The sequence below is a fragment of the Pelophylax lessonae genome (genome assembly GCF_965119305.1).
Source record: "Pelophylax lessonae genome assembly, chromosome: 2".
NCBI classification, from domain to species: domain Eukaryota; kingdom Metazoa; phylum Chordata; class Amphibia; order Anura; family Ranidae; genus Pelophylax; species Pelophylax lessonae.
The window spans coordinates 466,318,956-466,346,607 of NC_138769.1; the positions used below are offsets into that span (position 1 = coordinate 466,318,956).

Here is a 27,652-nt window from a genome sequence, read left to right on the forward strand (position 1 = left end):
GGTGTTCCACTCGCCGCCCAGCCCCCTGTCCAGTGGGGCAATGTCCCGGCTGACTGAGCGCGGAGCTACAGTCTGCACATGCTCGTTGGCCAGACTGGGGGAACCGTAAGGATCTAGAATATCCAGTGCATCACCTAGTCGATTGTAGCTCTCACAGGAACAGCTTGATTGTAGAAGGAAAAAATCAAAAAGGAAAAAATTTTGTTTAAAATTGAGAAAAAATGCCAGGACGAGAGATCCCAGCAGGGAGCTAGGTCCTTACTCCTACTAGGCAGAAAAAAAACTGACATCCTAGAGCAGGAAGTGGGAGTATACCCCCCGGGACTGCCCATGGGCATGGTCAAAGTCTTGTTAACCCTTTTCCGCCTAGTGTCTTACTCCTAGGAAGAGCAGCATAACCCAACGGTCAATGAAGATATGAAGCTGTGTCTGTCAATGAAGGAAAGAGAAATATATATTATTCAATGATAAACCAGAAGCATCATTTAAAGCATGGGTGTCCAACCTTTTGGCTTCTCTGGGCCACATTGAGTGTAGAGAAATTTTCTCGGGCCGCATATTAAATATATACTATAGTTAAGGTATACAAGTAATAAAATGCCGCCGCGCCCCTGGCACTAATTTAACACAACTAGAGGATGATCAAATAAAATGGAATCCGTATACAGAGGTTTACTTCTTCAGAGCGATAATAAAGGAACACTCTAACCACCGTGACCACTTCAGTGATTTGAAGTGGTCATGGTGGTAGGAGTCAGAAACACTGCACATGCTCGCCTCCCCCCTCTGAGGCAGCCTCTGCCTACCGTTAGTTGGAAGCTGCTGTGGCCAGGCCCCCGACCTGACTTCCTTCCTCCCCAGCAAAAAAAAAATTGTCAGGGGCCAGTGTGCCGCATTGCCTGAGGTTCCGGGCCGCAGGTTGGACATGCCTGATTTAAAGCATATCTAAAGCCAAATCATTTGATTTTAGTTTTGAACAGCTTGGAAAAGTGTTGAAACCCAGGAAAGTCTTTATAAACCACTTCACTAGCCTGTAATACCCCTTCTGTACCCGCCCTTTGGACACAGCTGATTACAGATCAAGGTTAAGGGCCAATCACAGTGGCCCTTTACCATGTGATCAGCTGTGTCCAATCACATAACCATACAATAATAATACATTTCAATCAAAACGTTTAGCAGCGCTCATTAATGTTCACTGGAAAACACCAAGTGTCTTTGCAAACAGTGTAGTACATAACAAAGTCATCAATCCATCTTATGATGATTTTCTCCAAATGATTCAATGAATGAAAGTGCCTTCACCACACCATGTGTGCTTCACTTCCCAATATATATTGCACTCACCAGATCACTGGTTACTAAAGCCTCATATCAGCCACTCCTCATAGGAAATAATCGGGAGATCACAAATCCGCAGTGGGGCTCTTGTCTTATAATGGTATTCCACCATTAGAAAGAGGTAGACCCAGAGCAAAGAAACTCCAAATAATATGGAAAGAAAAGTGGGGGCTACATAGCGTAATATTGTTAAAAACAAGGTTTATTAGTAAAGCCCCCCCTTCTTTAAATGCACTCACATTGGATAAAAAAAATATCACAGCATGACAAAAACACAATGCCTCAACGAAATCACTGAGCAAAGAAATGCAACCTGCTCCTTCCGCTCGGTCTCCGTCACAGTACTAGCCTGTAATATCCCTTTTGCCTTTTGTTCCCGGCCTTCGGACACAGCTGAATACAGATCAAGGTAGAGGGCCAATCCCAGCGGCCCTTTACCATGTGATCAGCTGTCCAATCACAGCTGATTACATTGTAAACACACTTGCTGGTTATTGGCCGTACTTTCCTCACGCGGTACAGCCCATCAGTGCCTCCTTACCAGTGCCCAAATTATATAAACAGAAACTAAGAAAAAAATGTTTTCTTCAAAATTTTCAGTCTTTTTTCATTTCTTTAGCAAAATAAAAAAAAACAGTGGTGATTAAAGCGGAGTTCCGGGCACAGATGTCATTTTTCAATAAGCATACCCCCGGGACAGTCAGGGCTAGCACATTCCACAATGGCTAGCCTGTGATCTGTCCCGGTTCGCACTTACCTGCAAGAAGAAATACTTACTTATAAAATTTCTTCCACAGTGTTTCCATCTCTCTTGTGGGCAGCTGAAGCCGGCGAGGTCCTCTTCTGCTTCTTCTTCAGCGTCTTCTTCTCCCAGAATGCGCCGCACCGGCCCCTCTCGTCACTTCCGGTGCGTCGCCCGGAAATGACGTGCGGGGCCGGTGCCGTCGCATTGATTCCTGGGAGCTATGACGTTCAGCTCCCAGGAATCATCGCGAGGCAGGAAGTGACGGGGTGAGCCACGGCTCCGAGGGAGGAAGTACACTGAGGTGAGTATTTACGATCTACAATAACAAGGTGAGTTTTAAAAAAAAAAAACCTAACTATCCAATTCCTTTTCAGGTTATCCAGAACTAGCGGACAGGCACAAAAAAAAAAAAACATCGATTTTGTGCCTGGAACTCCGCTTTAAATGGTGATTCTGAATGGCAACTCCACCCATGTAAAAAGGCAGCGCATTTGCCGGTGCAGGAACAGTAGGGAAATTGAATGGTCAAAATGACCATCTGATTTGCATTGGGGCTCAGTTTTGAAAAAGGTTGACAGAGCAACCCTCCTCTCCCCACAACTGCTTTGACACAACACTTTTCTCAGTTCCCAAGCACTTGCTCGGAACATAGGCTCCCACTGCTGTCAATCAAATCCAGTGACATGGAAGTGGGGCCGAATCCCACTGGCTGTGTCAATGGACACAACAGTGAGACTCGGGAGCGCGTCCGCACAGGTGCCCCCATGGAAAGTGGCTCTTTGTGGGGGCACCCGATGAAGAAGAAGAAGAGGAACCAGTAGTGCTGGCGGGGTACCCAAGAAGAGGAGGATCGGGCAGTTCTGGGCAAAACCCTTGCACAGAGCAGGTAAGCGTGACATATTTGTTATCTCTATATAAAAAAAAAAATTAGAACCTTTACAACCCCTTTAAGGTCTGGTTCACGCTGATGCGATTCGAATTTAATAGATTCGCATGTCACCTGAAAATACATTTTCTTTTCTATGAAGGCCTTACACATCGATGGGATGGTTGAAAAAATGAACCTGTGCGAGTTTAGTGCGGGTGCGGTGAGAATGCTATGCCCAGTCCACTCAGAAATTGCATTAAATTTGCACCTGTCAAAACACAAATCGCACTGTGAAATTGCATCAATTCGCACCTCATCAGTGTGACCTAAGCCTTAGGCAGCACATAGGAGTAAATAATACATGTGCTTTGTTCCCTGGGAGAACACAATAAAAATAAATTGAAGTGAGACTTCGTCTTAAACCTCGTCGTTTACGTAAGATGTTTGCTTATTGGCAGAGGTGACTTTTAACACCCACACACCACACATTTTATTTTTGTGCAGAGAGCACATTCACAGCACAGTGACTGAGCTGTCACATGCTAATATTTAGTGGCCACATTCTGATCATGTGACCACTGTGACAGCCAATCACATGATCAGTGGATTCTTCCCACCCCCCAGGTGTAAAGGTCCTGTTAAAGGTATACAGGAAGGGGGGGGGGGGTAAAACCATCCCAGAGGTTCTAACCCCTCACAACTCCATCCAAAACAGCAACAAGTAGAGGCTTTAGATAGACTTCACCAATGGATGAGGGGAATGGGTGAGACAAGGAGGTGACATAATAGCCTCCCTAAACCTTCAATGGCTGCCTAGGCTGAGGGAAGGCCTGTATGTGTATCCATTGTACATCAGGAAGAGCTGAGCTGTGTGACATCGGTGACTCTAGGAGAGAAGGGCCCGGCTCTGTAGGGTTAATGCTGATCTAATCCTCTCCTCATTACAAAACAGTGCTGAGCCTTGGTGACACCGCCTGACTAACGTCAGAGGACATAAACACTGACCACATACAGACAACACTGCCTTGGTTCTCCCGGCGTGCCATGTCTGCTCTGCAGGTCATCTCTCTTTCCGACTGCAACACTAAACACCGATCACCAGCTACAATCCAGGAACTCACCATGCACAACCACGCATGCGCCTCCAACTCTCACGACTGCTGCAAATACCAACACATTCCACTGCGCATGCGCCGCTCTCCTGGAACCTTAGCCCTACTTCTCGCTGCCGTTTGCGTCATCAGCTGGCGCCGGTCGGAGTTCTTAACGCATGCGCGCGTGCTGTATGGTGAGCGGGGATTTTGTTTCTTTTTGTTTAATAAAAATGTTTATTTTAGGGTAGAAATGAGGACACTGACCGGAGTAATTGCATAGTTATTGTACAGTCATGTCTGTTGTATTGACTTGTCTCCAGCAAGTGGAATGGTAACAGGACTTACCGAAATGTAGCAGCCAGGTTTTCCGCCTTATACCCCAGCATGCTAGTTGTGAGAAGTAGATAGCACGGGGAAGATGGGTTCTGCTATAGCAGGGCTCTCCAAACTTTCTATACTAAGGGCCAGATTACTGTCCTTCAGACTTTAGGGGGGCCGGGCTAGGGCCTGTGGGAGTAGAAAATGTCATGGCGTTCAGGGGGAGTAAACAATGCCCCATCATTGGTGAAAGTACAAAGAATAGTGCCCGTTATTGGTGTCAGTGGAAGGAATGGTGCCCGTTATTGGTGTCAGTGGAAGGAATGGTGCCCCGCCATTTGTGTCAGTGGAAGGAATGGTGCCCCATCATTTGTGTCAGTGGAAGGAATGGTGCCCCTTCATTTGTGTCAGTGGAAGGAATGGTGCACCTTCATTGGTGTCAGTGGAAGGAATGGTGCCCCTTCATTGGTGTCAGTGAAAGGAATGGTGCCCGTTATTGGTGTCAGTGGAAGGAATGGTGCCCTATTATTTGTGTCAGTGGAAGGAATGGTGCACCTTCATTGGTGTCAGTGGAAGGAATGGTGCCCCTTCATTTGTGTCAGTGGAAGGAATGGTGCACCTTCATTGGTGTCAGTGGAAGGAATGGTGCCCCATCATTGGTGTCAGTGAAAGGAATGGTGCCCGTTATTGGTGTCAGTGGAAGGAATGGTGCCCTATTATTTGTGTCAGTGGAAGGAATGGTGCCCTGCCATTTGTGTCAGTGGAAGGAATGGTGCCCTGCCATTTGTGTCAGTGGAAGGAATGGTGCCCCGCCATTTGTGTCAGTGGAAGGAATGGTGCCCCGCCATTTGTGTCAGTGGAAGGAATGGTGCCCGTTATTGGTGTCAGTGGAAGGAATGGTGCCCCGCCATTTGTGTCAGTGGAAGGAATGGTGCCCCATCATTTGTGTCAGTGGAAGGAATGGTGCCCCATCATTTGTGTCAGTGGAAGGAATGGTGCCCCTTCATTGGTGTCAGTGGAAGGAATGGTGCCCCTTCATTTGTGTCAGTGGAAGGAATGGTGCACCTTCATTGGTGTCAGTGGAAGGAATGGTGCCCCTTCATTGGTGTCAGTGGAAGGAATGGTGCCCGTTATTGGTGTCAGTGGAAGGAATGGTGCCCTATTATTTGTGTCAGTGGAAGGAATGGTGCCCTGCCATTTGTGTCAGTGGAAGGAATGGTGCCCTGCCATTTGTGTCAGTGGAAGGAATGGTGCCCCGCCATTTGTGTCAGTGGAAGGAATGGTGCCCCGCCATTTGTGTCAGTGGAAGGAATGGTGCCCGTTATTGGTGTCAGTGGAAGGAATGGTGCCCCGCCATTTGTGTCAGTGGAAGGAATGGTGCCCCATCATTTGTGTCAGTGGAAGGAATGGTGCCCCATCATTTGTGTCAGTGGAAGGAATGGTGCCCCTTCATTGGTGTCAGTGGAAGGAATGGTGCCCCTTCATTTGTGTCAGTGGAAGGAATGGTGCACCTTCATTGGTGTCAGTGGAAGGAATGGTGCCCCTTCATTGGTGTCAGTGGAAGGAATGGTGCCCTATTATTTGTGTCAGTGGAAGGAATGGTGCCCTGCCATTTGTGTCAGTGGAAGGAATGGTGCCCTGCCATTTGTGTCAGTGGAAGGAATGGTGCCCTGCCATTTGTGTCAGTGGAAGAAATGGTGCCCCGCCATTTGTGTCAGTGGAAGGAATGGTGCCCCGCCATTTGTGTCAGTGGAAGGAATGGTGCCCCGCCATTTGTGTCAGTGGAAGGAATGGTGCCCCATCATTTGTGTCAGTGGAAGGAATGGTGCCCCATCATTGGTGTCAGTGGAAGGAATAGTGCCCCTTCATTGGTGTCAGTGGAAGGAATGGTGCCCCTTCATTGGTGTCAGTGGAAGGAATGGTGCCCCATCATTTGTGTCAGTGGAAGGAATGGTGCCCCATCATTTGTGTCAGTGGAAGGAATGGTGCCCCGCCATTTGTGTCAGTGGAAGGAATGGTGCCCCGCCATTTGTGTCAGTGGAAGGAATGGTGCCCCATCATTTGTGTCAGTGGAAGGAATGGTGCCCGTTATTGGTGTCAGTGGAAGGAATGGTGTCCCGCCATTTGTGTCAGTGGAAGGAATGGTGCCCCTTCATTTGTGTCAGTGGAAGGAATGGTGCACCTTCATTGGTGTCAGTGGAAGGAATGGTGCCCCTTCATTGGTGTCAGTGGAAGGAATGGTGCCCCTTCATTGGTGTCAGTGGAAGGAATGGTGCACCTTCATTTGTGTCAGTGGAAGGAATGGTGCCCGTTATTGGTGTCAGTGGAAGGAATGGTGCCCTGCCATTTGTGTCAGTGGAAGGAATGGTGCCCTGCCATTTGTGTCAGTGGAAGGAATGGTGCCCCGCCATTTGTGTCAGTGGAAGGAATGGTGCCCCGCCATTTGTGTCAGTGGAAGGAATGGTGCCCGTTATTGGTGTCAGTGGAAGGAATGGTGCCCCGCCATTTGTGTCAGTGGAAGGAATGGTGCCCCATCATTTGTGTCAGTGGAAGGAATGGTGCCCCATCATTTGTGTCAGTGGAAGGAATGGTGCCCCTTCATTGGTGTCAGTGGAAGGAATGGTGCCCCTTCATTTGTGTCAGTGGAAGGAATGGTGCACCTTCATTGGTGTCAGTGGAAGGAATGGTGCCCCTTCATTGGTGTCAGTGGAAGGAATGGTGCCCGTTATTGGTGTCAGTGGAAGGAATGGTGCCCTATTATTTGTGTCAGTGGAAGGAATGGTGCCCTGCCATTTGTGTCAGTGGAAGGAATGGTGCCCTGCCATTTGTGTCAGTGGAAGGAATGGTGCCCCGCCATTTGTGTCAGTGGAAGGAATGGTGCCCCGCCATTTGTGTCAGTGGAAGGAATGGTGCCCGTTATTGGTGTCAGTGGAAGGAATGGTGCCCCGCCATTTGTGTCAGTGGAAGGAATGGTGCCCCATCATTTGTGTCAGTGGAAGGAATGGTGCCCCATCATTTGTGTCAGTGGAAGGAATGGTGCCCCTTCATTGGTGTCAGTGGAAGGAATGGTGCCCCTTCATTTGTGTCAGTGGAAGGAATGGTGCACCTTCATTGGTGTCAGTGGAAGGAATGGTGCCCCTTCATTGGTGTCAGTGGAAGGAATGGTGCCCTATTATTTGTGTCAGTGGAAGGAATGGTGCCCTGCCATTTGTGTCAGTGGAAGGAATGGTGCCCTGCCATTTGTGTCAGTGGAAGGAATGGTGCCCTGCCATTTGTGTCAGTGGAAGAAATGGTGCCCCGCCATTTGTGTCAGTGGAAGGAATGGTGCCCCGCCATTTGTGTCAGTGGAAGGAATGGTGCCCCGCCATTTGTGTCAGTGGAAGGAATGGTGCCCCATCATTTGTGTCAGTGGAAGGAATGGTGCCCCATCATTGGTGTCAGTGGAAGGAATAGTGCCCCTTCATTGGTGTCAGTGGAAGGAATGGTGCCCCTTCATTGGTGTCAGTGGAAGGAATGGTGCCCCATCATTTGTGTCAGTGGAAGGAATGGTGCCCCATCATTTGTGTCAGTGGAAGGAATGGTGCCCCGCCATTTGTGTCAGTGGAAGGAATGGTGCCCCGCCATTTGTGTCAGTGGAAGGAATGGTGCCCCATCATTTGTGTCAGTGGAAGGAATGGTGCCCGTTATTGGTGTCAGTGGAAGGAATGGTGTCCCGCCATTTGTGTCAGTGGAAGGAATGGTGCCCCTTCATTTGTGTCAGTGGAAGGAATGGTGCACCTTCATTGGTGTCAGTGGAAGGAATGGTGCCCCTTCATTGGTGTCAGTGGAAGGAATGGTGCCCCTTCATTGGTGTCAGTGGAAGGAATGGTGCACCTTCATTTGTGTCAGTGGAAGGAATGGTGCCCGTTATTGGTGTCAGTGGAAGGAATGGTGCCCTGCCATTTGTGTCAGTGGAAGGAATGGTGCCCCGCCATTTGTGTCAGTGGAAGGAATGGTGCCCCGCCATTTGTGTCAGTGGAAGGAATGGTGCCCCATCATTTGTGTCAGTGGAAGGAATGGTGCCCCATCATTTGTGTCAGTGGAAGGAATAGTGCCCCCTCATTTGTGTCAGTGGAAGGAATAGTGCCCCATCATTTGTGTCAGTGGAAGGAATGGTGCCCCGCCATTTGTGTCAGTGGAAGGAATGGTGCCCCGCCATTTGTGTCAGTGGAAGGAATGGTGCTCCGCCATTTGTGTCAGTGGAAGGAATGGTGCCCCATCATTTGTGTCAGTGGAAGGAATGGTGCCCCATCATTTGTGTCAGTGGAAGGAATGGTGCCCGTTATTGGTGTCAGTGGAAGGAATGGTGTCCCGCCATTTGTGTCAGTGGAAGGAATGGTGCCCCTTCATTTGTGTCAGTGGAAGGAATGGTGCACCTTCATTGGTGTCAGTGGAAGGAATGGTGCACCTTCATTGGTGTCAGTGGAAGGAATGGTGCCCCTTCATTGGTGTCAGTGGAAGGAATGGTGCCCCATCATTTGTGTCAGTGGAAGGAATGGTGCCCGTTATTGGTGTCAGTGGAAGGAATGGTGCCCCGCCATTTGTGTCAGTGGAAGGAATGGTGCCCCGCCATTTGTGTCAGTGGAAGGAATGGTGCACCTTCATTGGTGTCAGTGGAAGGAATGGTGCCCCTTCATTTGTGTCAGTGGAAGGAATGGTGCACCTTCATTGGTGTCAGTGGAAGGAATGGTGCCCCTTCATTGGTGTCAGTGGAAGGAAAGGTGCCCCTTCATTGTTGTCAGTGGAAGGAATGGTGCCCCTTCATTGGTGTCAGTGGAAGGAATAGTGCCCCTTCTTTGGTGTCAGTTGGAGTAAACAATGCCCCATCATTGGTGTCAGTTGGAGTAAACAATGCCCCATCATTGGTGTCAGTTGGAGTAAACAATGCCCCATCATTGGTGTCAGTTGGAGTAAACAATGCCCCATCATTGGTGTCAGTTGGAGTAAACAATGCCCCATCATTGGTGTCAGTTGGAGTAAACAATGCCCCATCATTGGTGTCAGTTGGAGTAAACAATGCCCCATCATTGGTGTCAGTTGGAGTAAACAATGCCCCATCATTGGTGTCAGTTGGAGTAAACAATGCCCCATCATTTGTGTCAGTTGGAGTAAACAATGCCCCATCATTTGTGTCAGTTAGAGTAAACAATGCCCCATCATTGGTGTCAGTGGGAGTAAACAATGCCCACTCATTGGCGTCATTGGGAGTAAACAATGCCCACTCATTGGTGTCATTGGGAGTAAACAATGCCCCATCATTGGTGTCAGTTGGAGTTAACCATGCCCCATCATTGGTGTCAGTGGAAGGGATAGTGTCCCATCATTGGTTTCAGTGGGAGTAAACAATGCCCCATCATTGGTGTCAGTGGGAGTAAACAATGCCCCATCATTGGTGTCATTGGGAGTAAACAATGCCCCATCATTGGTGTCAGTTGGAGTTAACCATGCCCCATCATTGGTGTCAGTGGAAGGGATAGTGTCCCATCATTGGTTTCAGTGGGAGTAAACAATGCCCCATCATTGGTGTCAGTGGGAGTAAACAATGCCCACTCATTGGTGTCAGTTGGAGTAAACCATGCCCCATCATTGGTGTCAGTGGAAGGGATAGTGTCCCATCATTGGTTTCAGTGGGAGTAAACAATGCCCCATCATTGGTGTCAGTGGAAGGAATAGCGCCCCATTGGTATCTGTGGGAAGAATTGTGCCCTTTTGTAGGTATCAGTGGGAGAAATAGTGAACCTCTAACGATCAGCTTCTGTTGAACTGGGAGATCTACATGTATATGAGAATTCATTCAGTCCCTGCTGAACGGGCACAATTTTCAGTGTGTGTGTACCCAGCTTTACTGTAAATTTGTTACCCCTTCCCCTACCCAGGAATCCCCCAAAATTTAGGATCACCATATACTTTATAATCTGACATCTTTAGCTTTACTATAACAATGTAACACAAGGACCCTCCTAATATATCTAATCAGGCAGGCTCTTCCACTAGATCAAAAGGATATTGTACAATCAGATTGTAATGTGTGTGGTGAGCTTTACCCTAAGGGCCCAGCCACACTGAATGCACAGCGACCGGGGTGTAATGGAAGACACTGTGCTGATGTGCAGTTCCCAGTGCACTACACTTTTTTTATTTATTTATTTTTTCACGGAACTTTTTTTAAATGTCGCACAGTGACACAAGTTTTAGTACAGTTCGCTTTGCGACAGCTGCATTGTGACGCGTTGCTTCACATCAGAGTCTGATGCACTGGAAAAAGGACTGCATGCAGTTTTTTTAGCACAGTTGTGAACTAGCAGTTACAGAATAGGTTCACCTTTGGAAACATGTTACATGTTCTACCCCATTTTAGGGTGGAATATAACATGTTCCCAGTGCTGCAGCCACCACCCGCTGCTACCCCCCCCCCCCTTCTCTGTGGCAGCAGTACGGGAAGAAGCTCCCCGTACTGTCATTATTTGGAAAGGGTGTGGAAGTATGGGGCTTCACCCACATGGCCACGTCAATTATACATACAGCTCCGTGTGTATGAATAAACTACAAGCCCAGGCATACTTAGCGGCTTTCGGCTTGTAGTTCTTAACCACTTGCCGACCGCCGCACGACTATCTACGGCGGCGGTCAGCCCCTCACAGGCAAAGTGACGTAGGTCTACGTCGCTCGCCTGTGAGGGTTTAGGGAGCGAGCGCGCGCCGCCGGAGGCGCGCTCCCGCTCCCGCGTGGTCACGGACCCCCCCCGCGCGTGTGACCGGCGGACCCGATCGCCGCCGGCCACTCTGCGATCGGCGGGGGAGAGGGAGAAAGTCAGGCAGCTTGTGTAAACAAGCTGCCTGTCATTCTCCTCTCTGTATGAGAGCTGATCACATGGATCTACTATGTAGATCCATTGATCACTCTGCATACAGTTGAAGCCACAGCCAATCACAGTTAGAATCACGCCCCTAGGGACACACACAGCCCCTCCCTCTCAAATAAAGTTAACCCCTTCACTACCAGTGTATTTTTACAGTAACAGTGCATATATATAGCACTGATTACTGTAGAAATGTCACTGGTAACCCCAAAAGTGTCAAAAATGTCAGTCAAGGGTCCGATCTTTCCGCCGCAATGTCGCAGTACCGCAAAAAAAATCGCAGATCGCCGCCATTACGCGTTAAAAAAAAAAACAACAAAAATGACAAAAATCTTTCCCTTTGTTAGTAAACGCAATAACTTTTGCGCAAACCAATCAAAATACGCTTTTTGCGATTTTTTTTATCAAACATAGGTAGCATAAAACAAATTGGCCGAAAATGTTAAAAAATTTTGATTTTTACATTTTTTTGGGGGGGAATTTCATATAAAAAAAAGGGAAAAATATTGCTATTTTTGCAAAATTGACGCTCTTTTTTTGTTTATAGCGCGTGATCAAAAAATCGCACAGGTGATCAAATACCGCCAAAAGAAAGCTCTGTTTGTGGGAAAAAAAGGACGCCAAATTCGTTTAGGTACAGAGTCGCACGACCGCGCAATTGTCCGTTAAAGTCACGCAGTGCCGAATCGCAAAATAGCCCCTGGTCGTTTAGCAGCCAAATCCTCCGGGGCTTAAGTGGTTAATGAACTACCACAGGCTGTGGTAGTTCATTGAGTCTTTCTATCAGTGAGTATAGGATGTACGGGTAAGCTGATACACTGACAGTCAGCAGGAGACCTGCATTGCATCAGTAGTCTGCTAATCTCTGGTGCAGTGCTTTACATTCTCCTACTACAAAAAATAAATATTGCACATGTATTTACCTTAAAAAAAATGTGCATTTATTTTTTTTAAAGTGAACTTATCTTTTAAGGATGCAAGGCCTTTTGCCTTGTTTATGCATAGGTGCTGTGCTGGAAATAGTAGCCAGCATAGCCCCTTCCTTTTCCCGCTCCTTCTAAATCCTCACATTGGGGCCTGCTGGGTGCCTCATTGCCATTGCTTCTAAAGTCTACCAGACCAGTTTTGGTATTCACATGTATCCGTGACACAATCTCCATTTATTCCTATAAAAAGGCTGTCCACCTTTTGTCTTAGTAATTGGTGTTCTTTTCATAGGAATGAATATTGTGGAAGAAGAGCCTGATTAGGAGACCTACAGTGGTTGTGTGGCTTCCAGCGGTCTGCCCTGCAAAGATCTCAGGGGATCCAGAACTGGTGAGTGTAAGACCTAGGTGGAGGAAGTGTTAAAGGAGAACTGTACCAAAGGTATTCTTATCCATCAACATTGTGTTTTTGTGCTGTGAACTTTACAACATTTTGCTATCAGATTCCGGAAATGTAACAGTTTTTCTGAAACTGTTAAACTGATGGGTCTAGGTCAGCTTTAAGCCACTGACAGTTATCATTCACAGCATCTCAGGATTGAAACCGTTAAAATCAATGGGTTTAATTTCCCTTAATTAAATGGGTTTAGTTTCTCTTTAATGGCTTGACAGTTCGGTTGCATGCTGACCTAAGCACACTAGTAACTGTAACAGGTCAAGGCATGTCTTGAATTCAAAGTGAAACTAAAACCTCCTATAGTTTTTAGCCAAGGAAGCTGCCATGTTGGCCTCTGTTTGACCTTTATCTGCCATTGATGTTGCATGTGTGATCGTTTATGAAACCAGCCATTTGATGATTTGACGGTTTGCTTGAGCGTACAAGAAAATGTCAGTTACATTTCTGGCACATGTTGGGAATATAACTGTTTTTTTAAATTGTTGGGTTTAGTTCCACTCTAACTGTTTTGGGAAACAGTTTAATTAATCGGTGGGTTTAATTCCACCTTTCAGCAAAACCAAACCCAAGTTTTTAAAATGTACCTAATTTCAAAGCTATTATAACAAAGATCACACAGCCCGGAAGTATTCCTAAAGTGGAACTAAAGCCTCCTATCCTTTACAGTCAGAAAAACTGTCATTTTAGCAACAGTTTGCTGTGGTCTTACATATGTAGTCAGTTGTGACACCAGACATTTGATGGCTTGACACTCAGTTTGGTTGTGAGCACAAGCAGCTGTAGTTATCATTGGTGACATACCTTGAATATAACTGTTTTGGGATACCATCAAGTAAGTGGGTTTAGTTCAGCTTTAAATGGCATATGTACTTTTATTCTTTGGATGTCTTTTCACTTCACTCGGGATGCGCATTTGCGCCTCAGAAGTATGTGAGCTTACTTCATCTCCAGGTGCCCATCATAGGCCATTGCTCTAGTAATACTAACCTTGCAAAAATAAGAAATGGGGGCATTAGAAACAGTTGTATTTTATTGCCCCCCTAGGCTGCAGAGGGGGATGTTTACATGCCACAGTTGCAGTGTTTTGCTTTGTTTCACGCCCACGGCACAAATTATTTCCCCTGTCCCTTTCGATGGGCAGTACCATCACTGAACTTGACACATTTAGAGAATATGTAAATCCAACATTTTCTATTCCTGATATGTGCCTGCTGCACCATATACTTGTATGAAAATGTGTCCTGCTCTCTTTAAATTGCTTCCTTTGTGTAAAAACCCTGGTGTTCCTGCCAGTCCATCTGCTTTCCTAAAAAACACTGACCACACTAGGCATGAGAGCAGCACGTAGTCAGTTCTCTAGTGCAGCTTTGAACTCAGTGTGTTCTCCTCCTCCTTTTTTTTTTTTTTTTTTTTTTTAGTTGAGGGTTTACATATACTTTAGGCAAATGTGGAAGCACCATAAATGCCCCTGTACAATGTGCAACACATGCTGTGTTGTCATTTATGGGTTTAAAACAGGCATTGAGGATTGAACCCGCCACCAGTATTTGCCTTTACCACCTCTGTCTATGGTGGTATAATATTTTTGATCTGCTCTGTCTAAGTGTTTCTGTGACGTTTACTTTATCCGATACCTATACAGAAGCTGTTTGCAATACTAGGTTTTGTATTTTGTACATAAATACATTTCCGATAAAAATGTATTCTATAAAAAATCAGGCATTAAAGAGCCATCATATTGCCCCCTCACCACCTGTCAAGCGCTCCTAAAAAGCATTCAAAGCATGGATTACTTTTTAGAGGTGTGGCAATTTAGCCACACATCTAATATTACCCCGACAGTTATAATAACTCCTATCACTTATACGCTCTGCATCCCTTGGCACTTGTGATACCGGTCATTTTATGTTTGTAAAAATAATAGCACAGGGATGTCTCCCTATTATTCACAGAGCTAACCAGTCCTACAGTGCTTGCATTAATGAAAAAAATATCTCTTAAAAAAACACATCACAGAAAAAAAAATCATTTTCTTTATCCTACATCCCAGGACATAGGGATCTGTGTCTTTATTTCTATTATGATAGGGTTATGCTGCTACCTTCAGGTGATAGGATACTGCCAAAAAGACAGGAAATCTCCTGGGCATAACCCTTCCCTGTTAGGCAAGGCTTCATTTTTTTTAATTTTTTTTTTTTTTTTTTACAAGTGTTCAAGGTGATGATCAACATATACAGTCTCTGCATAAAAACTAGCTAGCTTCTCAATGGATTCAGCTGGGGTACATTGAAGGGGCCCAATATTAGATATTAAAGGCACCTATTTAGGGGTTAGTAATGGATGATTTACTACTGACCTCTGACCTTGTGTCTCTTACTACTGACCCCTCACCTCTGTCACTACCGACCTCTGTGTCATTTATTACTGACCTCTGAAGTCTGTGTAACTTACTACAGAGTTCAGGGGTCAAGGTCAGTAGTGAGGTGACCCACTGTCACTCAGTACAAACAGCCCTACTCTGTACTGCTTACCTGTTTTCCTTCTTCCTGAACTCTTCACAACACTCAGGGTACTGCGGCTCTGGCAGCTAATCATAGGACCACCTACTGGACCAGGGAATTTGAGAATGGGAGAAGAGTGCAGAGCTGCAGTACCCGGGAGTATTATATAGAGTCCAGAAAGATGGAGAACTAAGGTAAGACCATCTCCTTTCTGTGTCTGCTGTAGCTGCGCTTGTCACTGTTTGTTTATTCTGCAGGAAGGGGGCTGGTGCTAAAGGCCAGAGCAGAGAGTGTGTGTGTGGGTATTGGGGGGGGGGGGGGGTTGGCTTGCCAAATGCTTCACTTTCTGTGGTGTGTATTTTTTGCAAAGCATCACCTGTATTGTTTTACCAGTTAAGACTCCATATAGGGATGCACCGAAATGAAATTCTTGGCCGAAGCCGAATAATAATGAAATGTTTGGCCGAAGGCCGAATACCGAACGCGGTGTTTCGCATTTTTTCCATTTATTTTGCCAATTTTTTGTCCTCTCTCTTGTCCTCTCGTGTCTCTCTCTCTCTCTTGTCCTCTTGTGTCTCTCTCTCTCTCTTGTCCTCTCGTGTCTCTCTCTCTCTCTTGTCCTCTCGTGTCTCTCTCTATCTCTCTTGTCCTCTCATGTCTCTCTCCCTAAATGTTACTGTAGGGAATGGGATTCAGTGCACACTGCAGCCTTGTACCATAGGGTTAATGTTAGTGACACTGTAGGGATTGGGAAGGATGCTGGGAATGGAAATCAGGAAGCATGCAGGCAGCCTTGTAAATTTTAATTGCAGATACAGGGCACTGGGCAGGTCAGGGTTAATGTGGTAACATCAATTACTCAGTGACAGTCAGTCAGTGTGGACTCGATCAGATTATACAGTGACAGACAGTCTCTCATAGTGGTGGTAGTAGGAGGCTGGAGGTGGACTAGTAGGAGCCTGGAAAGGAGCACAGCCGCATACATACATTACTCACTCGTGCACTGCAGCCCGCCCCACACATTCAGTGAGTCTTACTCTCCTCCCTAGTTTTTTCAATGGCACATTCAGGAAGCCAATCACGCCGTGAGTAGCGGCACAGCGGAACCAATCAGGTGTGCAGGCACGCGTGATTGGTTCGCTGTGCAGCTAATCACGGCGTGATTGGCTTCCTGAATGTGCCATTGAAAAAACTAGAAAGGAGAGTAAGACTCACTGAATGTGTGGGGCTGGCTGCAGTGCACGAGTGAGTAATGTATGTATGCTCACCGCTGAAGTGTCCCGGCTTCCCCTGCCTAACACGGAAGTCTGTGAGTCCTCCTGTCCTCCGAGTCCCTTCCCCCTGTAAATATCTTGACCTCGGCGATATGAATATCGCCTACGGCCACAGAACGATAGTCGATATTATATCGACTATCGTTCAGCCCTATTGTTCGGCACAAAATTATTCGGCCTTTTGACTTATTCGGCCGAACACCGAAAGTGCTATTTTTTCTATTTTCGGCCGAATAATGTTTGGCCGCCGAATATTCGGTGCATCCCTAACTCCATATACTCTGTGGGACCTCAACTTGGTACTTTCTGTATTGCCAAAATCTCAATTTGAACCCATCCAGGATATTCCTTTGGTCCTTCTGACATGGAAAGGGATATATTACTTTGGCTCAGAGAATTTTAGAATTGCCTTCTCTTTCCTAGCTAAGGCTGCATACAGTTTACATACAGCCCAGCAGGGCACATGTTAGTGTAGGAAATAGTTTGTTTGACTCAACTTGGCCCACATAAACTATTTAAAATTACAGTAAAGCTGGACACCAGCTTTAATGAATAAACTGCCACTGCAATGTATTTACAAAATAACCATGGCCTGTTCACATTGAGGTTGATTTACTAAAGGCAAGTATACTGGGCACTGCAAGTGCAGTTGCTTCAGAGCTTAGTTAATGAGTTACAAAGAGTACCCAATTACATGCATGCTTGTACATGATTGGATGATAGAAATCAGCAAAACTTCCCGTCCAATCTAGAGCAAATGCAGTGCATAATATTTTCCTTTACTAAATCAACCTCATTGTGTTGGTCAATTAACTCATAACTTTAGGGAATTGTTTGCAGTAGAAATGCTGGAACATGTATTTCCTAAGCAAGAACATTAACTTCCTGAATTTACATTGCAACTTGAAGTTCTGCAAAGTCTGCTTGTTTAATAATGTAGCAAATATCACAGCAGCAAATGGCACTTAAACATTAAAGTGGAGTTCAGGCCTGTGAAAAAAAAAACAAAAAAAAAAACATACTGCAATGTCAACACCCCAAGCCATTTCATCCATCGGTTTCCTACTGTCGCCCTGCACTTTCTGAATGGTCCCATCAGAAGGCAACGGGTGGAAGGAGGAGGGGCTGGATATGACGCAAATCACCGTGCGGCAATCTTACCAAGAGGAGGGAGCAGGTACCTGTCAAAACAAGGTACCCACTCCCCCTTTTCCCTCAAAAAGTGGCAGTGGAGGCAGGGAGGGTGCGAAAACAAGCAGAGCTTCCCTTTTTGGGTGGAGCTCCATTTTAATTCCTTATTTTTAGGGTACATTTTGCACCAGCGGCTGTGTTAGAATGCAGACACTGGCATGCAGTAGGATGACAGCAGTGCCATACGTGGTGCATCACACTGTCTGTTTATTTATTATTTTTTTTACACACAGTCATTAAGTTTTATTGGCCGCAGTGCAAGGTGGTATACTGTCTTGCATTATGCTGAAAAAAAGCACTGCGTGCAGTCCTTCTTTTTTTTTTTTTTAGTGCACATCACCATAACGCGGTGGTGTGAACCAGCCAGGTAGTAGACGAGGCATTTTATCTCTTGTGATTGGACTGCAATGTAATAGCTGCCTCACGCAGTCCTACTGCACCGGATCTGACTTAGACTTTTATGTACAGAGCAAGATCCACTTGTAAAAACAGCAACACTGACCTGATTGGAATTCTGGCTATGTTGATGCAGCAAATGTGCTGATGGAGCTACCAAGAAGAAATGACCTGAGACTTTTCAAAGATGCCACTTTCCATCTGTGTCCTGTTGGGGAGTTTTCTCCTCACTTCCTGTCTCAGAGCCAAAACAGGAAGTAAGACAAAATCCCAAAGTGTTGAAATCCCTAGTAGTCACCAGAACTAGTGTCCCCATTGGAGAATTTCCCCTCTATTACTAATAAAATTAAGTATGGCGAGGTCCAATCACCTAAGGACAGAAGGACCTCAACCACACCATTAAAATATTGCGATGATGAAGAGGATGTCTAAACCAGTGAGTCTGAGCATCAAAAAGTTATCAACGCATATATTAGACAAAAAATACACTAATTTTATTGATACATAAATAAAATCAGAGATTCATTAAAATAAATGAGACCGATTCATAAACTGTCATCACATAGCTCATAATGAAATGTACAAGCAAACTTCATAGTCACAACCAGATTGGGACGGGCCTGACGCGTTTCCCTGTGTAGTAGCTTTCTCAAAAACCCCTTTGAAATCCCAGGTGGACAAAAGTGCAAGTGCTATCAACATGAGGTTATGAATTTAGGGCATCAATCGCTCACCAGGCGCTTCGGACGGCCAGTGGGCACGACCAGCAAAAGGTACCTGAGTAGACCCCCAGGACCCACAAAGGAAGGATGTTGAGTCCTGTACCCTCAGAGAGAAATAGAAGAACTATTTCTCAACAAACTGGGAATCCCTGGAGAGTCAACCAGACTGTTATATGGACCCCGTCTCAAATAGGGATCTTAACTCATAGTCCGGATTGACAGGGAGCCAGTATGCATCCGAGGGAGAGAGACAGCCCTCTATTACTGTTCTGGGGACTACCCAAAATGTGTGATTTTTCTTTTACTTTCATTAATCGGGGTAAACAGAACAAATAAAAAGGGTGAATCTCCCTAACGTGGACACAGACAGCATTATAAAGCTTATAGGGTTTCTAATCCCTCTCCATTCTATCCAAACTTATACTGTACAATAAGGAACACATGTAAATAACTGGTTGTGTGTGATAAGCATTAGTGAGCCTTTTCTCTTCCTGTAAAACAAATCAGAATGACAGGTTAGTGGGAATGTATTACATTACATATGTTTTATTAAATTCTAGTGTATTCACTTGTTTATACTGCTTACTTTTCCCAACAGGACCTCTATCTATTTAGAAGGACAGATGGCACATATTACTATCAACCAGTATTTACAGCAGGTATATTAAAACCTATAGTATTTTATTACTTTTTGTATATTTCTGAAACAAAAATGATATATGTCAAAATAATAACCTTATGTAAAACAACAGCATAATCTTTTTTACGGTACGTTATAGTGTTTTCTGATTAAAGGTTGTCCATGCAATGCAGTATCTTTTACTTGCTAGGAAATCTACCAATATTTTTTTTTTTTTTAAGGAGATATTGCAAACATTTTGAAACTGTAATACATCTACCAATTATTCGAGACTGTTTTAAGTAATTGTGCAGCATATTGATTGTTTTAGGGCCCATTCACACTAGAATGCAGTGCAGGAGAGGCGCATTCCCGCACAGCTTTTTGCAACGCATACCAATTGCAATGCTCTTATGATCTGCTGCAGGGGTCAGTTCAAGTAAAACGACACCCCAAACACAGGCTGCAAATGCATTGCGTTTGCCCGCACCGGATCGCATGGTCCAAAAGTACCATGCAATCGGGTTGCCTCACGTCTCAAAAAGTAGTGCATGCACTACTTTTGGTGCGGTTCAATTTCAGCCCATTCAAATTGAATAGGGCTGCAAGTGAACTGCATGTGAAGAGCACATGAGCCACACAGATTCCTGTGCGATTCACATGCAATTCCTACTGTCAGTGGGCCTTTAGTGATCATCCATTTTAGGCCAAAGGAGTGACCATGACCGTTATGCGATAATTAGCAGGAAACCAGCAGTGTTTTGGCAACTAATCACTATTGACCTTACTTAGAACTGGAAGTATTTCTCGTCAGCCACCAGTAAGATTGTATAATGCTGATTGTGGCCAAGGAGATGTTACTCTAGTTCTTAATACAATCACGTTGATACATAAGGTCCTATATTATATATTATTCTATACTTCGGTTTAACAGCCAGTTCTCACCAGGAGTCACAGAGGAACGCAGTTCTGTGCTTTGCGATTTCAGACCACTTATTTTGAATGAGCTGAAATCTTAAGTAGTGTAAACAGCAAGTACCTCATATGATACTTCTGTACCATGTGATCCCGCACAGGCAAACACACTGGGTTTGCGATCTGCGTTTGGGGTGTCATTAACTTAATATTGACACCCACTACAGATCGCAACTGCAGTGCAATTTAAACGCAGTGCGGGTTCCCCGCACCACATTATGGTGTGAGCTGGCCCTAAATATAGAAAAGCACACCGTGGAGTGTGTTTTGGTTAATAACTAGGGACTGCAAACAAAAAGTTAGATATTACTGTGCTGACAAATTTGCTTAAAATATGTGGCTGGCGAAAATAATAAAAAAACATATGCAGTGTATCTGTACAAAACATGCACATGTTCCCATTTGTGCTCTTTTTAAAAACTGCTCAAAGTACAGTTCCTTTTGAACTGCCAGAGATCCTAACTTTATAGTGAGCTTGCAATGCTGCCTTGGATGCATTTAAATCCAAGCAGAGTTGTCAGCCATGCCTGACTCCTCCCATACTAGGCTCCAGAAAATGACCCCCTCTCCTCATCTCCATGACATAAGGGGTGTTCTGTAGTCCACAGGAGAGAACTTAAGCAAGGCTGACCACTCCGCTGGGATTTCAGTGCAGCAGAGATGTTTTTTTTTTAGCTCACTCCTGAAAATTAGGAGATCACTGGATTTTTGACAGATGAGCATGCAAGTTTTTAGTAACTGTAGCAAGAGGAGAAATGTAGGGAAATGTGCATGTATTGCAGAGGTGTACTGAATACATGAAATTAGGCAACACGTCAACTGGATGCGGAAAAAGCGTTTGAGTGTTATCCATGGGAGAATCTAAAATCTGTTTGGTTTCACAACTTTATATTGTGGGTACATTTTTTTTACTGTCCATCAAGGGCACCTCTAAGAAGAAATGAAAATCAACATTTTCTGACACCTTCTATATTGGAAACTATGCACTTGAAAACTATGAACCCTGTTTCCTATGTTATTTAATCTGGCTATGGAAACAAATAGCAAATTTATATATCTGCAACAGAATGTTAAATAATGTATATAATGTCTACTTGAATATTTAATAATTGCCTATAGTTAACTTTGGCATGTTTAATATAGGTTTTGGAGGCCATTGAAATGAAAAATGGCTTTAACTGTGCAGACCTGGTTTCATTCAGACATCCACACATTGCAAATCCACGCTTACAGGTATGAAAACATTAAGTGATTGTAAAGTCTCATTTAAAAGAAAAATAAATAACAAACATGTTATACTTCCCTCCTATGTGCAGTGGATTTGCACAGGGCAGCGGGATCCTCCTGTTCTCGGGTCCCTCTTTGCTTCTCTTGGTCCATCCCTCCTATTGAGTGTCCCCACAGCAAGCCGCTTGCTATGGGGGCACCCAAGCCGAGCTGCAGCTCCGTGTGTCCATTCAGACATGGAGCTGCCGTTCGCCCCATCCCCTCTCTCTCCTGATTGGCTAACTGACTTTGACAGCTGTGGAAGCCAATGGTACCGCTGCTGTGTCTCAGCCAATCAGGAGGGAGAGTCCCAGATGGCCGAGGGCTGGATAGAGATGGTGCTCGAGTAAGTATTAGGGGCTGCTGGGGAGCCTGCTACACAAAGAAGACTTATTGTCTTAATGCATAGAATGCATTAAGATAAAACCTTCTGACTTTAAAACTCCTTACACTTCTTATGCATGGTGCTTACTGTTTGTTATACTGATTGTTTTATCCTAATGGTTTAGGTTTTTTCTCAAAACATTGGTTAAAGTGATTATCATTTTGGTAACTCAATAATCCTCTGCTTTTACTCTATTTACAGTATAAGAAATCTGTTCAAGTATAAATTCTTAGACTGCTATAGCTAAATAAAATAGTTAAACCAAAATGACTTTTATTTAGTGGCTTGACCCACCATGTCTATTAACAAACCATTATCAATTACTGGACTAACCAACAACTTATTAACTGAACTACTTAAGGATCGGAAGATTTTACCCCCTTAATGACCAGGCCTTTTTTTTTTTTTTTTTTTGCTATACGGCACTGTGTTACTTTAACTGAAATTGCGCGGTTGTGCGACTTTGTACCCAAATAAAATTGATGTCCCTTTTTCCCAGAAATAGAGCTTTCTTTTGGTGGTATTTGATCACCTCTTTGATTTTTATTTTTTGCACTATAATCAAAAAGAGTGACCTGTCTGAAAGAAAAAAAAAAACAATATTTTTTTACTTTCTGCTATAAAACATTCCCATTAAAAAAATTAAAAAATCTAATTTTTTCATAATTTTAGGCCAATATGTATTCTGCTACATATTTTTGGTAAAAAAAAATCCCAATAAGTGTTTATTGATTGGCTTGCGTAAAAGTTATTGCGTCATCAAACTAGGGAAAAATTTGTAATTTTTATTTATTTTATTTTACTAGTAATGGCGGTGATCAGTGATTTTTAGCGGGACTGTGATGGACAGATCGAACACCTAACTGACAATTTTGGGGGGACCAGTGACTTTACTACAGTAATCAGTGCTAAAAATATGCACTGTTACTGTAATAATGACACTGGCAGGGAAGAGGTTAGCACCAGTGGCAATCAAAGGGTTAAATGTGTGCCTAGGTGATGCTTTCTAACTGTGTGGGGGTTGTATTCACTGGATGAACACAGAGACCTGTGTTTCTAAATAGGAGGAACACCAGGATCATCACTGACAGAACAGCGGTCTGCCGTGTTTACATTGGCAGACTGCCGTTCTGTCTCTATAGGGAGCGAGTGCTAGCCAATCAGCATGTGCGTGCTCCCCCCTAACTGCTACACAAAGTGATGTACATGTACATCGTTTTGCGTTACAGAGCCGACCTGCCGCATAATAACTACAGCGGCTGGTCGGCAAGTGATTAAAGTGAAACTTCACCCTACAGGGGAAGTTCTGCTTTATGTCCTCTTTCCCTCCTCCTCTACTACATTTGGCACATTAAATTTTTGGGGAGCATTGACCTTGTTTTGACAGGTACCCGCTCCCACTTCTGATTGGATCACCCATTGATTCATTCTGATAGCAGAGGAGCAAAACAGCAGACAGAAATGGCACTTAGTGTTCCTAACTGAAAGAAGTACAAACTATAGAGGAATATGCTTTGTCCATATATTATGTCTGAGGTTTACAACCACTTTAACTTTATTACAGGGGATAGGATATAGAAATATCACTTGCATGTTCAGTCTGTTCCTCAGCAGGGCCCAAACTGAAGTCGCCTAGCATTGCACGCTGCTAAGTTTCAGTGATTATGATGGCCCTTTCTACCACAGAGCAGGAAGGGTGTGAATTGTGTTTTATGCTACTCTGATCAATGATTCAGCAGCCACTTCTCAGTGTACTGTACTTTCAGATTTGAAAGGCATCAGCTCAACTTCAGCAGCTTAAAAGATAAGTATGGCCAGGTCTTTTTTGGTCACACACTACTCTTGTGGCTCACAGGAGTGCTCCCTTTCCTGTGACTCAGAATCAGCTGATTAAGGGCTATTGTTCACTATCAGCTGACTGGCAGAGCTTCTCCAGACTCTGTCAGGATCCAACCGGCTGCCCGATTGACAGCTGGCTCTGCCTCTCAGCATGCAGCGAAGAGCCAGGGTCATCTGCAGCCGTCCCCTCCCCGGCCCGATGTGCCACTGTGCAGTGGAGGAGCAGAGCAGAGAGCAGTGACTGACAGTTACTGCTCTCCACTTGGAGCAGAATGAGAGCAGATTGAGGGAGCTTAGAGCTGATGTGGGACAGCTGCAACATCACACTAATGCCGCAGCTTGGAAGTAAGTTTGTATGTTTGTTTTTTTGGTTGATTGGAATCTGGAAAAGGGGAACTTTTACCTTACAGTGATATGGAAGATAATAACCACTGATGTTAGTCTCTCTTGGGAGGCTGGTTTGAGCGTGGCTACAGTTCAGGGGACTTGGTCTCCCGGGGAGATATACTGCCTGTCAATATCTTGTATTTTCAGGTGGTACACCTTGTTTTGCATTATTGGACGAACCAATTGTACAGGTTTGTTTGTCAGTGTTCATTCTGGCAATGCCTCTGCAGTGGCATATATCAACCACCAGGAGGGCACCAGGTGTTGAGCACCTCAGGAAGGTGAACCACATTCTGTCTGGGGAAGAATAGCATGTGCCATCTTTCCCCAGTACATATTCCAGGTATAGAACACTGGCAGGTGTTTTTTCCCAGTCGTCAGCAACTAATACCGGCATCGGGCACAGTGGTCCCTGTGTCTTAAGACGATCTCTGCAATCTGCCAGTGTTGGGGAACTCTGCAGGTGGATCTACTACTGGATTCCAGGCTCAATAACAAATTGGATAGGTTGGGTCTGGGATGAAAGTCCCACTAGCAATAGGGGAAGATGCACTGATAACACCTTAGGAACCTGTTCTCTCTAATCTACGTATTCCCCTGATTTAACTACTGCCACTTTGCGAAGGATCCTGGAGATGATTACACTGGTAATAGTGTTAGCTGGTCTGGCTCTGGAGGGCTTGGTACACCGACATAGTGAATCTTGCAGGGGACGCTCCTTGGACTCTTCCGATCCAGGCCGACCTATGGTTTTAAGTCCTGTTATCTCCGCTCAGTTGTGCGCCAGGAAGCCGGCTTCAGGGAGCTTCCATTACAGGATTTGGAAATCTTATATGCCTGGTGTGAAGCCAGGAAGTGGCACCTGCGGAAATAAGTGAGTGGGAGATTTTTTTCCTTTCTCTAACCATGAGATTGGCCTTAAGTTTTATTAAAGCTGTAGTAAACCGCTGAAAAAAAAACCCTGCAAAGCAATAGCATAATGTGCTAGTATGCATCGCATTTTAGCACGTTATGAAATACTTACCTTAGAACAAAGCCCCCGCAGCGGCGACCCAGTCGAACACTGAGGGAGCTGACATGTTCCAATGGCATCTCTTCTGGGTTCGTGGACTCCAGCGCTGAGAGTGGCCGGAGCCATGATGACGTCACTCCTACGCATGCATGCAGGAGCCGTGATGACGTCTCTCCTGCGCATGCACGCCGGCGCCCTCCATTCCAGCAGAGCGCATGTGCTGATGATATCAGCGGCTGCATGCAGGGAGAATATTTCCTAGACCGTGCAGGTTAAGGAGATATTCATTTTACTTACAGGTAAGCCTTATTATAGGCTTACCGTGAGGTAGAAATCACCAATCTGGGTATACAACGGCTTTAGGGGCAGATTTCATGTCTATCCATTGTTTTCTAGAGACTGTTGTTTCTCCCTCCTTTCGTACTTCATGCAGGGTGTAACACAGGCAGTCCTGCCTATCAGGCCACCCTTGTGTCCTTTGGACTTGAACTTGGTCTTGACTGTCCTTGCAGAAGCCACCTTTTGTCTTGCCTTTCTTTTTTTCCTAATCCACAGTCAGCTGGGGAAAGATGGCTGCATACTCTGGAGGTAGTTCAGGTTGTCAAGATTTACTTGAGTTGTCGGCGCAGGTCAGGAATCCTGGGTTGTGCTGCCAGAAGGGCCTAGGGAGGGCAGGCGGCACCCAGGTCAACTATTTTTCTCATTGGATCCGCCAGTTAATCATTCAAGCCTATGGTTTGTAAGGGCAAGGTCCCACTATTTCTGATGAGAGCGCGCTCTACCAGGTGTGTCGAGGCATCTTTGGTTATCCGCCATCAGGCTCCGGTTTGCAAGGCCGCTACATGGTTTTTGGTTTCCCTTCCTTACACAGGGCTTTAACCATGTCAGCTGCCGAGATACTGCTTTTGGCCAAAGTATGTTTACGAACGACAGAAAAGGGCCTTCTCGGGGGAACATTTCTGTGACTGTGCCTCCCTCGCCTCAAGTGTATTGCTTCAGGACATCCCAGATAGTAATGATTACACCTGTTCTGTGTCCTGTGATGCTCTCTAAGAAATGGATTTTACAGGTAAGTTTGTAGGAAAAATAAAATTTTTTTTCTTTTGAACATTTTAATCCTCACTTAACAAGCAGTTTTCTATATCTAAGTTATTTATGTTTTTATTGGTCTTTAATACAAACACTATTATGGAAATGTGTTTCTCAGTGGGGTATCTTTTGTATGTAACATCTAATTTATAAATTTGTATATATTTTTGTTGTCTTCATATGTTTTAGTTGTCTTCACCAGAGGATAAGTGTCAACAGATGCTGGAACTTCCTTATGATGAGATGTTTGCAGCTCACCTAAGGTACTCAGGCCTTTTAGTTGAACAAGCTGTTCTTATTGCAATGCTGCTAGATTTTGTGATAGCTGCTTTTGTAAACTTGGTTAGGTTTTAGTCAAGGTGGCCAGAAAAATCTATGTAAGCAACAGATCCTTTGAAATACATTTCACCATATCCTTAGATAATCATATTTTGGCGTTTTATATATAGTTGGAAATATATATTTTTTAATAAAGTATTAAATAGGAATATTTATATAGTTCTTTAAAGCCCGTGGACTCACAAAACATAATACTTTAACACTGAAAGCAAAGAGCAGGAGCCTCCATGTAGCTCCTTGTAATTTTAGATTTTCACAGCCAGTCCCATGTTGAGAGCCTGGCACGAGGTAGGAACATGCCATTTTGTGGCCCAGTGCCAGGCAGAGACGGTGATGTGCAGTGCGGGATGTCAGCTGGCAAGAGGAAAGTTCTGTCAGAGACATCTGCTTTTTCCTGTCCCACATCTTTCGGTTACAACAAATGGTTTTGCTTTTAGCTAAGTTGTATATCTTACTAATGATTGCTGCAAGTGTTGCATAGAATCATACAGGTGACAACAAGTGCTACCCAGTGCCACACCTACATTTACACCTTCCTGCTCATGGTTTATATATATTAACATTCCCTGGCATAATGCTGAGGATATGTTAATATAAATTCTTCCATTTGAGTATCAGCAACCAATGCTTTTTCTGCATCTGCTTGCTCCTAATCCCTGCTTGTTCCCCCACTAACAATCGGACAGCAATCATAGTGGTTTCTGATCATGTGATTACTATGTTAGCTCAGACATAGTGATCACGTCCAGGCTGAAGACTGTAGCAAAAATCATAGCTTTCAAGAAGTGCACTCTGGAAGCTTTACCCAAAAAGGCAGACTGAGGCAAAGGACTAGTCACCAGTATTGCTTGTGGTTTTCCTGCAGCCATCTTGGTAGAGGTAGGGCTTTTGCTTCCTTATGTCAGAGCCTCCAGCAAGGAGAACAGTTAGCAGTACAGCAGTGACATCACCAAATCTGGTGAGATTACCAGTAAGAGACAGAAGTGCCTTAGCTCTTAAACTGTAGCTAA

At 44.8% G+C, this 27,652-nt stretch overlaps 2 protein-coding genes across 2 annotated transcripts in view; one reads left to right on the forward strand and one right to left on the reverse strand.

Moving 5' to 3' along the window:
- LOC309548149 (cullin-4A-like) overlaps positions 1-4,090 on the reverse strand; it is a gene marked incomplete at its 3' end in the record, with an annotated part of 28,153 nt that extends 24,063 nt beyond the window's left edge. Inside the window, exon 1 of the mRNA XM_082248111.1 lies at positions 3,960-4,090. The remainder of the gene's footprint in view (positions 1-3,959) is intronic.
- Positions 4,091-4,167: 77 nt separating this feature from the next.
- Positions 4,168-27,652, forward strand: part of PCID2 (PCI domain containing 2) — a 60,616-nt gene continuing 37,131 nt past the window's right edge. Inside the window, exons 1-4 of the mRNA XM_082246883.1 lie at positions 4,168-4,242; positions 19,330-19,390; positions 21,469-21,558; positions 26,493-26,566. Coding sequence (XP_082103009.1) covers positions 19,355-19,390; positions 21,469-21,558; positions 26,493-26,566 — 200 coding nt within the window. The 5' untranslated portion in view covers positions 4,168-4,242; positions 19,330-19,354. The remainder of the gene's footprint in view (positions 4,243-19,329; positions 19,391-21,468; positions 21,559-26,492; positions 26,567-27,652) is intronic.